We start from the raw sequence: 14,251 nt of genomic DNA, 5'->3' as shown, positions 1-14,251 counted from the left end.
GAGGCAAACACAGAGTTGAGGCATTCAGCTTTTTCACGTGCGGAGTCAGCTGTGTAGCCGTTTGAGGTAAGGGAGGGGATGGAGGGGGAACAAACACCAGAAACGGATTTGACCAGACGCCACCAGGATTTGGAAGAGGGAGACAGATAAGAGAGTTCGGTCTTGAGAACGGAGAGATATTGTTTCCTGGCTCTCCTGAGGGTGGACACACACTTGTTTCGGGCTTTGTGAAAGGAAATGAGATTTCCTTCCGTTGGATTTGCTTTCCAGGAGACGAAGGCAAGTTGTTTCTGGGCAACAGCCTCACCACAAGATTCCGTGTACCATGGACGGGAGGAAGGGTATGGCAACTGAAGACGAGATGGGATAAATCTGTGCATGAGAGAGAGCAATTTACTTTGGAAGAATTCCCAGGATGAGTTGATGTCAGAGGTGGTAGAGATGGGAGACCAGTCCAGATGATTGATGGCTGCTTGAAGACCGTGCCAGTTGGCCTGAGTGAAATGCCAGACTCGACGACGCTGAGCAGGCTCCCTGAGGATGGTCAGAGAGATGTCCACTTTAACAAGGACATGATCAGATGATCCGATCGGAGCAGAAGAAGAGCAGCAGACATTTTCAGGGAAGTTAGTCATAACCAAGTCCAGAAGAGAAGATGTTCCGTTGACTGAGATCCGGGTCGGGAAATTGACAGATTGTGTCAGACCCAGTGAGTCGCAGAAGTCCTTTGCTGAGGAGCCATGGCTGGTGAGAGAGGTACCCACACCCAGCCAACTGGCATGATGACAGTTGAAATCACCACATATGAGGAAGAGAGAGTTGGGATGAGTAGATAGAAGTTGGTCCATATCATCAGACAGCGAGATGTAGATGGAGTCATCACTGTTTGGTGGACGGTACAACACACATATGAACAAGAGGTGGGAGCGAAGGGGAAGCCGTAGCCAGAGGTATTCCTGGGGGTGAGGTGGAGAGAGTGCAGTGCAGGGCGAGTGAGGAAGAGAGTTTTTGATAAAGATAGCAACCCCGCCTCCAGGACGAGGCTCAGGTCTATCATACCGGAGGAGGGAGTAGCCCGGGAGAGATACTATGGAATCAGAGACATCATAAAGGAGGAAAGTTTCTGTTAAGCAGATCACGTCTGGTTTGACAGAAGCAACCTGTATGGAGAGATCAGTTAAGTTTGAACGAAGGCCCCGGATGTTTGAGGTCCATACCGTTAATGAAGAGGAAGGGGGAGCATCAGATACAGAACAGGGGGGAGGAGGGGTAGGGTAAGATGTGGAAGAGGTGGAAGAGGTAGCGAGAGCTGTTGAAGGTGTGTCAGAGATTTCAGAATAGCTCGGAGAAAGGGAAGGATGGGGCGGACAAAAGGTTTGATGGTGATTGGGTGAGCCACAATGAGGTGTTATTTGAGGAGGGGGAAGAGCGAGGCAGAAGGTTGGGGGAGATGGAGGTGAGAGTTTGAAGGGGGAAGAAGCGGGGAGGACGCTTTGAGGAGGGGGACTGAGAGGGGGGAAATTGAGAAGCAATGAGGGTGGGGAGATTTGAAGGGGAGGGGTGAGGGGGGAGTTTGGGAGGGAAGGGACAAGGGGAGGGATTTGAAAGGGATGGGATATGGGGGAGATTTGGAGGGGAGGGGTGAGGCAGGAGTCTAGGAGGGGAGGGGCGAGGGGGCGTCTTGGCGGGGAGGGGTGAGGGGGTAGTTTAGGAGGGAGGGGGCAAGGGGGGAGATTTGAAAGGGATGGGTGATGGGGAAGATTTGGAGGTGAGGGGTGATGGGGAAGATTTGGAGGGGAGGGGTTATGGGGAAGATTAGGAGGGGAGGGGTGAGATTAGATTTTTGAAAGTGTACGATTTATGGGAAACGAACATTTATTGCAAAATGAGTTTCTTGTGACCTTCGAGTTAAAAATACGTTTAAGGACGCTGGATGGAGGATGGAGTGCAGGAAAGTTTAGGGAATGTAGAAAAAAGGCACTATAGGAGATGGATATTTTTTTGGGGATGAATTGATTTGGTGAGCAAGTCGAAAGCAGCCTTTTAAAGAAGAAGAAGAAAAAGGTGTTATAAAATATGACGGAATACATAACTTGAGGGGAAAGTGTAAACATTGAAGGTTAATGAGTGAAAACTATCTGGGGAAATGGGGGAGAAACACGTGGTCGAAGAACGAACGAACGAATAAGAATGAATAAACGAATGAGAACAGAGAAGGAAATGTTTTTTTTTTTTTTTTTTTTTTTTTTTTTTGAGTTGAGATTTACACAAGGAAGTAGGCTATGGGTGAAAAGACTGGGAATACAGAGAACGAAAGTTATTGGATCACAAACGACGGACCGCTGAGAGAAAAACAAAGCCTCAAGGTTGTACAGTGCACACTGTACAAGGCCTCAAGACACGACACGAATTAACACGATTTTCAATACAGGTATGAAAGATTTGCACCGAAAAATCTTCGTCGGGACACAATATACGTACAACACCATAAATAAATACAGTTTTAACGAAAATACAAATGGGAACAATCACTTAACTTCGATTTCAAATCGTTCGCGACGCGGCAAAGGCCTTGCTCGCGACGCGGCAAAGGCCTTGCTCGCGACGCGGCAAACAGACGATCAATTTATGAAAGATAAACACCGAGAAACAACCAAAGTTGCACACAATAACTTCACACACCGAAAGATAAATACAGTTTCGACAAAATACAATTGTGAACAGACTTAACTTCGAAAAACGTGGAGACCGTGTGGAGCTTCGAAAATCCCTCCCACCGTCCAGAACTTTCCACCGATCAATTTCGTCTAAAGATCTTGGCTTTCGTGAAAACACATTTGCGACACAGTTTTGGAGCTCCAATAGCCTTATATTGAGTTGGCTAATCTGTTGTGCCGACATTCTCGTGGCTCTGGGTCCCCTCTTCCAGAGTAGAATCACCCGTTTTTGTAGTCCGAGGCATGCCTGGTGCATGTAGTCTTTGGGAAACTGCTTCATCATGTCTATCTGCAGCAGATTGCAAAAGGGAGACACTCCGTGGTGGTGTTCTTTCTAAGACTGATCTCGGAATGACTGATCAGTCCAACTAATGAAGTTGATGTCTTGATAAGTCATTCTTCCAATCCACACACCTTTCTGCGCACATCTGTCACAGCCAAAGTAGCCAGAATACAACTTGGTGAGCTTTGATAATGACCTAGCAGGTGCATCAGAAACAATACACCTTAGTTTAATAGGCATTCTCTTTCCATCATGCTCTATACCATGTTTGAGGATTTGGTCCAAGTCTTTCACAGTATCTTGTAGAAAGTCTAAATTGCTTGGTTTTGTCTTGCCACATGTAAGTGCCACTGGAAAAACTTTGACAGGTTTCAGATGAATTGCACATAACACTGGCCATGTTGACATGTTGGTGCTTTTAAATAGAGGTGCACCATCGATGTTTAACGATAATTCCAGAACTTGTACGTTTTTTTCTAGTTTCTGATGGATATTTGTTAAAGTTGTTCACCAATTTGTCTTTCACACCAAAGTATACATATTGCATTCTTGATTTGATCTCCATTGGTACATTCGTTGCAGTTTTCAGTAATGCTCTCGCTGTGGTGGGCAAACTTTCATGATGGGACTTTAACAATTTAAGAAGAGCATCAACTGCATTGTGCTTAACCTGAAATTCATTAACCAGGAAGCTGGGTCTTCTGCCAGTGAAACATCACAATTTTGCTCTGCATCATCTGAATGCGAATGTGATGACAGGGTAAAATGATCATCAATGAAGTCCCAGCTCCAATGTTCATTTTCATTGGCACTGTCTGATTCTTTGGTGTGTTGGGAGGTACTTGCACAGATTGCATTTTCAATACTTGGTTCACAGTGGGAATTATCAGAAACTGTAACATTGGAGTTTAAGATGTTCCCAGTAGAATTGGTTGGAGCACTGTCACCACCAACCTCACTGTATCTTGGTAGATCTTTGGAAACAAGTTTTTCAGAGACGACTGATCGCTTTGCCTTTTGCCAACGTCTACTGTCGTCACGCCGCCTTTTCTTGTGGTCATCCATTCTGTTATGAACAAACAATACTGTATCCAAAACATGCAAAAAAATATACAGGCTCCTTGTAAGCGAAGTGTCTAAAGCACTCATGCAAGCACTCCAATGAAACGGTTGAAGAATAACATGTTTATTTTATCACCTTAGCATTTGTAATTTTAATATTAAAAATGGTGTCCACTCTGATATAAAGTCAATTAAACCACTTGCGACTGTATCGCCATGGCTCACAAACATTGGTTGATTAGGAACAGCTTGTTTTTATGGCATTATTTTGCAAGGCTCTATATATGCCACGAGGCCAGACATAACAGTGGTGAACGAAGGAGCCCTGATGTAATCAGTCATACTATATAGACTTCCTGCTCTCTTTTTAAAAATCGCACCACTTCAATTATAGACTTGAATTAGTCCGTGTGAGGGCATTGTGGAAAATTGCATCATATAATGCATAAAATCCTCAAAGCTCCTATTTTGAAAACGAAAGAGCACCTAAAATACCAATGTATACAGCAATTTGTAGGGATGAAGATTAGACATTAGATGATGTGAGTGAGGAAACAACAACAACAACAACAGGCATTTTAAAAGGCCATTTTCCCTGCAAGAGCGGGGGTTAGCCTTGCGGTCCCCATGACAATGTTCTCCATTTTGCCCTATTTTCTGCATCTCCCCTTGTTAACCCCCTGGCCCGCATTTCTTCTTCGACCATCTTCAGCCAAGTCTTTCTCTGTCTTCCCCGTCCTCTACTTCCTTCCACATTCATTTCCATCACTCTTCTCAACCAGTCACTTTCATCCTTCCTCAACACATGACCAAACCATCTCAACCTGTTCCTCTTCACAGCATCAATCACAGGCTCTATTCCCATCATCTTTTGCAACTCATCATTTGTCTTCCTCTCTCTCAACGATACTCCGCACATCCACCGGACCATTCACATTTCCACCCTTTCCAGCCTTCGTTGCTGCTCTACGTTCATTACCCATGTATCGCTCCCATAAATCATAACACTTCTCACACATGCAGCATACACCTTTCCCTTCAGCTTCAACGACACTCCCCTCCTCGTCAGCACGCCACTCAGTTCCCGAAACTTCTTCCATGCACATCTCACTCTTGCAACCGTTGCCGAGTCTGATCCACCTTCTCCATTCAGCATGTCTCCGAGGTAGCAAAATGTTTTCACACCTTCCAGCTTCACGCCGTCTCCAAGATCCAACTCAACATTTCCTCCATCTGCAGCTCCCTCTGTGCACACCTTACATTTGAATGTAGCTGCCACACTGGTTAATGACCCTCTCAGACCACTACATTTTTTTATGAACCCACTCAGCGCACATTGTACATTGAATGGAGTTCACTCCGACACCCTTCCTGCACACAGCACAGGGCCACTTCCCAGTTCTTTCCACCTCACCACATGCTTTACGACTTGCCATCACCTTCGTCTTTCCTATTTTCACCTTCAGATCTTTTGTCTCCATACATTCCTTCCACTTCTTCATCTTCTCCTTCAGTCCATCCATACTTTCCGCAATCAACACCAGATCATCTGCATACAACAACTCCCACGGTAAACCCTCCTTTACGTTCTGAGCCAGCACCTCCATCACAGCTACAAATAGTAGTGGACTTAGTACCGACCCGTGATGCACTCCCACCTTCACCTCAAACTCACCACTGTTCCCGTCCTTCGTCCTTACAGCTGTGCGTGCTCTTTTGTACATTGCCATCACGACTCTGATCAACCATTCCTCCACTACTAACTTCCTCAATGCCCATGTCAATACTTCGCGTGGAACCCTATTGAATGCTTTCTCCAGATCAACAAACCCAAGAAACAACTTCTTCCTCTTCTCCATGTACTTCTCCTGCAACTTTTTATTTTTATTTTTTATTTTTTATTGTATACTGAATCGAGGCTCGTGAAAGAGCTAACATTCACTTCACAAACAAATCAACCAGACAAACAAAATATATAAAAAGAGGGAGCGGAAAACAAGATGGGGAGAGAAGGGGAAGCACACAAACACAACATTTGAGAGCAGGGAGATGTGTGGAAGGGAGAGGGCTTGGGGGGAGGAGGCGTGGGAAGGGGGGGGGGTGGGAGGGAGAAGTATAAAACACAAGGACACCAAGGACTTCCAGGACATAAGTTGGTATTTCAAAAAAGTGGAATTGGGGTGAAATTAGCGGGGGTAGAAACGATCAAGGTTTTGGATGGGGGAAGATAAGAGATGGTGGTGAACAGCTGTTTCAAAGACCTGGAGGGTGGTGTGGGATTGAAGAGAGTGAGGGAGTTTGTTCCAGAGGCGGGAGAAAAGAGGAATGAAGGAGTGAAGGTGAGCAGAGAGTCTTGATTTTGGCAGTTTGACCATAAGAGGGTTGCAGGCAGATCTTGTGCGACCTGTAGGAATATTTGCGGGACAGAGCCCAGAGAGAGCTGGGAGGGCAAGGCCAGAGAGGAGTCGGTAGAAGACGGAAAGACCACCAACCTGCCTGCGGTGAGTGAGTGAGAGGCCCTTGGAGTTAGCTTCATTGCGGGAGATTCCAATGATTCTGAATGCTTTGGTTTCAACAGCGTGAAGACGAGCTAGGTGTGAGGCAGGAGCACCAGCCCAGAGGGGAGAGCAGTATTCCATTGAGCTGCGGATGAAAGCCTTGTATGTGGTGAGGAGCTCAGGTGTGCCAAGGAAGGACTTCGCACGATGGAGGATGCCCAGTCGGCGACTAGCTTTGGAGGCCAGATTTGAAATGTGGTTTTCCCAGGAAAGATTATGGCAGATAGTGAGACCCAAAAGCTTGAGTGACAGAACTTCGTGGAGAGGATTATTCAGAAAGTGGATGGGAGGGTTGTCCAGTCGGTCTTTTCGGAGAGACATCGTAAGAGAGTGAGATTTGTCAGGATTGAAAGACATGTTCCACTTGTTTGCCCAGTCAGTGATTTTGTCCAGGTCTGCAGAGAGTGAGGAGGCTGCAGACTGCCGATCTGAGGGATGAGGAATGGAGCGGCAGAGAATGGAGTCATCAGCAAAGAGATAGTGAGGATTTTTAAGAGAGTCGGAGAGATCATTGATGAAGACCAGAAAAAGCACGGGGCCCAGAACACTGCCTTGGGGAACTCCAGCCTGAACAGGAAGAGATGAGAGAAACCCATTCAGGGCCACACGTTGACTACGACTAGAGAGGAGGTCCGCCAGCCATGCGTGGAGATTTCCATGGATTCCAAAGGAGGAGAGTTTGGTGAGCAGAGTGGGGTGCCAGACCGTATCGAAGGCACGTGATATATCGAGGGAGACAGCTCTAATTTCCTGTTTGGCATTGAGGACCTCCATCCATTGTTGAGACAGCAGAAGCAGCATGTCCAGAGTAGAGTGACCTGGTCTGAAACCAAATTGATGATCAGAGATCAAGCCATTGGAGAAGAGGAACGATTTCATATCCGAAGCAATAATGGATTCCATGACTTTGCTGATAATTGGGAGAAGGCTGATTGGTCTGTAGTTGCTAGGATCTGTTTTTGCACCTTTTTGTGTAAAGCGGTGATGTTGGCTGATTTCCAAGCAGATGGCAGGTGACCTTGAGCAAAAGAGAGGGTGAAGAGAACAGAGAGAGGGAGTGAAAGAGCGGAAGAACAGGATTTTAGGACCCGTGGACTGATGCCGTCAGGTCCAGTTGCAGAATCAGAGTCGAGGGTTGACAGAAACTTTTCCACCTTGTCAGGAGGAAAGGACACAGAGTCCAGGAGCAGCTGGGTACGACTGGGTACGGTGGGTACAGAGAGGGATGAGTTTGCGACACAAGATTTAGAGGCAAACACAGAGTTGAGGCATTCAGCTTTTTCACGTGCGGAGTCGGCCGTGTAGCTGTTTGAGGTGAGGGAGAGGATGGAGGGGGAACAAACACCAGAAACAGTTTTGACCAGACGCCACCAGGATTTGGAAGAGAGAGACAGATAAGAGAGTTCGGACTTGAGAACGGATAGATATGGTTTCCTGGCTCTCCTGAGGGTGGACACACTTGTTTCGGGCTTTGTGAAAGGAAATGAGATTTCATTCCGTTGGATTTGCTTTCCAGGAGACGAAGGCAAGTTGTTTCTGGGCAACAGCCTCACCACAAGATTCTGTGTACCATGGACGGGAGGAGGGGTATGACAACTGAAGACGAGATGGGATAAATCTGTGCATGAGAGAGAGAGCAATTTACTTTGGAAGAATTCCCAGGATGAGTTGATGTCAGAGGTGGTAGAGATGGGAGACCAGTCCAGATGATTGATGGCTACTTGAAGACAGAGCCAGTTGGCCTGAGTGAAATGCCAGACTCGTCGACGCTGAGGAGGCTCCCTGAGAATGGTCAGAGAGATGTCCACTTTAACAAGCACATGATCAGATGAGCCGATTGGAGCAGAAGAAGAGCAGCGGACATTTTCAGGGAAGTTATTCATAACCAAGTCCAGAAGAGAAGATGCTCCGTTGTCTGAGATCCGGGTCGGGAAATTGACAGATTGTGTCAGTCCCAGTGAGTCGCAGAAGTCCTTTGCTGAGGAGCCATGGCTGGTGAGAGAGGTACCCACACCCAGCCAACTGGCATGGTGACAATTGAAATCACCACATACGAGGAAGAGAGAGTTGGGTTGAGTAGATAGAAGTTGGTCCATATTATCAGACAGCGAGATGTAGATGGAGTCATCACTGTTTGGTGGACGGTACAACACACATATGAACAAGAGGTGGGAGCGAAGGGGAAGCCGTAGCCAGAGGTATTCCTGGGGGTGAGGTGGAGAGAGGGCAGTGCAGGGCGAGTGAGAAAGAGAGTTTTTGATAAAGATAGCAACCACACCTCCAGGACGAGGCTCAGGTCTATCATGCCGGAGGAGGGAGTAACCCGGGACAGATACTAAGGAATCAGAGACATCATGAAGGAGGAAAGTTTCTGTTAAGCAGATCACGTCTGGTTTGTCAGAAGCAACCTGTATGGAGAGATCAGTCAAGTTTGAACGAAGGCCCCGGATGTTTGAGGTCCATACCTTTAATGAAGAGGAAGGGGGGATACAGAACAGGGGGGGGGAGGGGTAGGGTAAGATGTGGAAGAGGAGGAAGAGGAGGAAGAGGGAGGGAGAGCTGTTGGAGGTGTGTCAGAAATTTCAGAATAGCTCGGAGAAAGGGAAGGATGGGGCGGACAAAAGGTTTGCTGGTGATTGGGTGAGGCACAGTGAGGTGTTATTTGAGGAGGGGAAGGGCGAGGCAGAAGGTTGGGGGAGATGGAGGTGAGAGTTGGAAGGGGGAAGAAGCGGGGAGGATGCTTTGAGGAGGAGGGGTTAGAGGGGGGAAAATGGAGAAGAAATGAGGGTGGGGAGATTTGAAGGGGAGGGGTTAGGGGGGAGTTTAGGAGGGAAGGGACAAGGGGAGGGATTTCAAAGGGATGGGAGATGGGGGAGATTTGGAGGGGAGGGGTGAGGAGGGAGTCTTTGAGGGGAGGGGTGAGGGGGAGTCTTGGAGGGGAAGGGTGTGGGGGGAGTTTAGGAGGGAAGGGGAAAGGGGGGAGATTTGAAAGGGATGGGTGATGGGGAGGCTTTGGAGGGGAGGGGCAAGGGGGAAGATTTGAAAGGGATGGGTGATGGGGAAGATTTGGAGGGGAGGGGTGATGGGGAGGATTTGGAGGGGAGGGGTGATGGGGAGGATTTGGAGGGGAGGGGTGAGATTGGATTTTGGAAAGTGTCCGATTAATGGGAAACGAACATTTATTGCAAAATGAGTTTCTTGTGACCTTCGAGTCAAAAATATGTTTGAGGATGCTGGAGGGGGGGGGGGGGGGGGTGGAGAGCAGGAGAGTTTAGGAAATGTATGAAAGAGGCACTGTAAGAGATGGAATTTTTTTGGGAATGAATAGATTTGGTGAGCAAATCGAAAGCAACCTTTTAAAGAAGAAGAAAAAGGTATTATAATACACGACAGAATACAGTACTTCAGGGGAAAGTTTAAACATTTTAAAGTTTAACAGTGAAAACGATCTGGGGAAATGTGGGTGAAACACGAAGAACGACAGAACGAATAAGAACAACGAATAAGAACAGAGAAGGAAAAAAAATTTTTTGGGTTTTTTTGTTTTTGAGTTGAGATTTTAAACAAGGACGTATGGGGTGAAAAGACTGGGAAAAAAACAGAGAACGAAAGTAGTTGGAGCACAATAGATGGACCACTGAGAGAAAAACAAAGCCTCAAGGTCGGACAAGGTACAAGGCCTCAAAAGACACGACATGAATTCACCGACGATATTTCAAACAGGTATGAAAGATTAACACTGAGAATCTTCCTCTGGACACACTATACGTACACACACCATAACATAAATAGTTTTGATGAAAATACAAATGGAAACAATTACTTAACTTCGATAGTGTGGAGAGCGTACACAGCTTCGAAAAAACGGAAACCTCGCCGGCAAGTCCGGAAGCGGAGGTCCGGAAGAAAAACGAAGCCGGAAGTCCGGAAGCGGCAGTTTTATTAATTAATAATTCAAGTTGAACTATAACAGAAACATTGTTGTTGTTGTTCAAACCTTTGATAAGCGAGGAGGAATCATCCAAAAACTCGGACTCCACCTTCACCTTCACCTTCACAATAAAATCTGAAAATAAAAACATCACAAACAAACTCAAGTTTAAAGAGGATTTCTAAACAAAATCATCGTCACAATAGATATTCAGAAAATTTGTCCTTTTCAATCCCGTGAAAAATATCTTTTTGAAACAACTTGGAAAAGTAAAGCGACCATGAGTTTTAACTTCCACAAAGTAAAGGAAACAAACCCAACAATCTCTCTTGGTAAATATTTACTAATTCTCTCCCCTGAACCCAGAACTACACCCCCTCCCTGACCCCATTACCCCAATTTCTCAGCATATTTCATGACAATTCTTATACAGTTCGCAAATCAACATAAAAAACCCTCTCAGCACCAAAGATCTTGAAGGATCCCGAAGGGGTCGAGGTGATTATAACAAAGATGGAGGGAATAGTTTTGGAGAATCCGAGGGAAAAAGAGGAGGAAAGGATCGAACCCGATCAGGACATCGACACGATCTTGTACGAGGGAACCCGGTCAGGACATCGACACGATCTTGTACGAGGGAACCCGGTCAGGACATCGACACGATCTTGTACGAGGGAACCGGATAAGGACATCGACACGATCTTGTACGAGGGAACCCGATAAGGGCATCGACACGATTTTGTACGAGGGAACCCGATAAGGGCATCGACACGATCTTGTCCGAGGGAACCCGATAAGGGCATCGACACGATCTTGTCCGAGGGAACCCGATAAGGGCATCGACACGATCTTGTACGAGGGAGCCCGATAAGGGCATCGACACGATCTTGTTCGAGGGAACCCGGTCAGGACATCGACACGATCTTGTACGAGGGAACCCGGCATCGACACGATCTTGTCCGAGGGAACCCGGTCAGGACATCGACACGATCTTGTCCGAGGGAACCCGATCCGTACATGGTGTGATTCTCCATCAAAATTATTATTTATTTAAATAGCACACAGCACGGACACCGTACGGGAACGAACAGTACGTACCAGGTCCAGACTCCTCATCCCCCGTTTCCCCGTTTCCTCCATCTGAGTCGCTCCTCCATTCGGGGGGATTCCCGTAGGATATTCTTACCATTTCTTCCCGTGGAGATATCGGTTCACAGCAAACACGACAGTATAATGCAGTACAGTTGAGTACAGTAGAATACAGTGTACCTGGTACAGTACCGCACACTCCAATAACCAAACCACAACGTGCGAGTTGAGACCGCGCGATCACGTGATCTATGAACCGAGTTAATTGAACAATTCCACTCCGCAGATTCGCCACAGATCGAACATTTTATTTAAAAATAAAAACGAACAAGAATCCAAGGAGGCTATAATGTTTCCAGGTAAGGACCAGGTAGGACTCGATCACGAGAAGCGAGTCGAAGAGTTTTTCCTTTTATTTCTCAACAAAACGTCACGAAATAATTACTGGCTCCCCATTAAAACCGAGGGAATGTTTTTAACGACGTCCGAGATCTGTGGCGAATCTGCGGATTGGAATTGTTGAGATTGCTGAAAACCTCCTCAGAGATCGTATGAGTTCATGGCCTTCACTCGAACGCTGGTGTTACACTGTACAACACTGTACTGTACACGAAGGAACAAGATCTCTCCAGAGAGGAGCACGTAGCGAATCCCGACGGAGGAAACTCGGAAAGAGCAGCAGGATTCAAGGACAACATGGAGGGAGACTTGGACAATTGAGGGATGTGGGAATGAATGAGGCCATGAGGGGCAGGGGAGGGCTGTGATCGTTTGGGGTGTATCTTGTGTGAAATTCCGGGCCGGCTATGAAACCAGATTTGCTCTTTTCTTTCTTCCTTCCCTTTCGACTTTATTTTTATTCTTTTGTTAAAAAACAAATAAAGATCTTCCTTATCGACCTTGTCCCTCCCACCGGAGCTCCACATAATTGAATTGAGAAAGAACCTCTGGGAAGAAAAAACAAACAAACAAGTGCAGATAGAGATACATTCAAAGTACACTACACCGCCCCCATGCCAAATAATTAAATATCCTACAGTGCGGCATTGCCGGGGCGCCTCCCCGGCGCCCGGCAATACCGCAGTAAACCTCATCGAGGCTGCATTGGGAGGGAGAGGTGTACACTAATTGATTGATTAATTGTATAATTAAAATCAATAAAAGATTATCCCAAAGTATTTTCTTGATCAATTGGCTAATCGCATAACTAAACCACGAGTACTTCATCCGAAGATGTATCTTTTTAAAATTTAATTAAATAAGTCATTAATAAAAAATAAAATAATTAATTGATTAATCAATAAATAATGAATCGATTAAATGATTAATCAATAAATCAAAAATATCCTTGATAGCCACATCGCTTGATCACTGTCATGTCCAAATATTAGCTTCCTAGCTCAAAAGGTGCCTGAGATATTGGCCAAATGAGAAAGAAAATAAAGAAATAATTAATAATGAAAATAAAAAAATAAGAATCATAAAAAAATTAAATTATTAATCAATTCAGTCAAAGAAAACATAAACCACCACCATTTCATCAGAATCTGTAACTTTAAAAAAAAAAAAATTTAGTCATTAATTGAATTATTAAATAATTAATCTATTAATTGATTATTTGATTAATTAATAAATAAAAAATAGCCTTTGCAGCCAAATCACCTGGTCATTGGCATGTCCAAATATCAGCTTCCTAACTCAAAAGGTGCCTGAGATAATGGTCAGAAGAGAAAGGAAATGAAAAAGTACTTAATTAACCGCTAATAATTAAATAACTCATCAATTAATTGATTAATCAAAAAACAAAAAATAGCGTTTTTGACAAAGGACTTGCTCACTGTTGTGCCGAAATTTCAGCTTCCTAGCTCCAAAGATGGCTGAGATATCGCCCGGACAAACAAGAAAGAAAACAAGAAAACAAACAAGAAAACAACCAGAGTGAAAACTGAGTACTCCCTTTCAGCGTGCATCACTGCCGAGCCCCCTTCAGTGCCCGGCAATGACGTTATGCAGCGCCTGGAGATGGCATAGGAAAGGTGCGGTATACAACAAGAAAACAAGAAAACAAACAACCAGAGTGAAAACTGAGTGCACCCTTTCAGCGGCGTCATTGCCGAGCCCTCTTCGGTGCCCAGCAATGACGTTTTGCAGTGCCTGGAGATGGCATAGGAAAGGAGCAGTGCACAAGAAGAGAAGAAGAGGAGGAAGAAGAGTGCATCGGGTCGGTGGAGAAAGGCGAAAACGAACGCAGCACGTACGGGTCAAGTTTTGATGAGAGACTCGGCCTGTGTGACCTTTTTGAGGATTTGATTTAGCTTTCTGAGGGCTGCCTGTTGGAGGGACAGTCGGTGCAGGAGAGATTTGGGTGGAGGGGGGTTTTCTCGGTGCACGTGGGATCGTGAGCAAAAGTGGGAGAGGGAGCAGAAGCTTTTGCTCCTCATCAAGTTTCGTCTGAGCCGGCCGGAGGCAACATGCGGCTTCATGGTCTTCCAGGAACTGCTCTGGGCAAGTCGTTTGTGGAATTTGAGGACACCCACTGAAAAAGAGAAGAGTGGAGGGGAAGCGCCAACCCCGGGACACGTGGCTGGGGCGAGGCAGCTAGGACGCCATC

General features: G+C 46.0%; 1 protein-coding gene across 2 annotated transcripts in view; it reads right to left on the bottom strand.

Moving 5' to 3' along the window:
• The window catches only part of LOC137418432 (uncharacterized), a 56,486-nt gene extending 44,585 nt beyond the window's left edge, over positions 1–11,901 (bottom strand). The window contains exons 1-2 of one of the 2 annotated variants that reach the window (XM_078778166.1): positions 11,650–11,901; positions 10,618–10,686 (exon numbers count right to left, since the gene is read on the bottom strand). In XM_078778166.1, the coding sequence (XP_078634292.1) occupies positions 10,618–10,686; positions 11,650–11,740 (160 nt within the window). In that variant the 5' untranslated portion in view covers positions 11,741–11,901. The remainder of the gene's footprint in view (positions 1–10,617; positions 10,687–11,649) is intronic. The other variant, XM_078778167.1, reaches the window with a different exon arrangement.
• Positions 11,902–14,251: the final 2,350 nt, after the last annotated feature.

The sequence above is a fragment of the Myxine glutinosa genome, chromosome 5 (genome assembly GCF_964187855.1).
Source record: "Myxine glutinosa chromosome 5, kmMyxGlut1.1, whole genome shotgun sequence".
Classification (NCBI taxonomy): domain Eukaryota; kingdom Metazoa; phylum Chordata; class Myxini; order Myxiniformes; family Myxinidae; genus Myxine; species Myxine glutinosa.
This window is presented reverse-complemented; position numbering and strand designations above follow the sequence as displayed.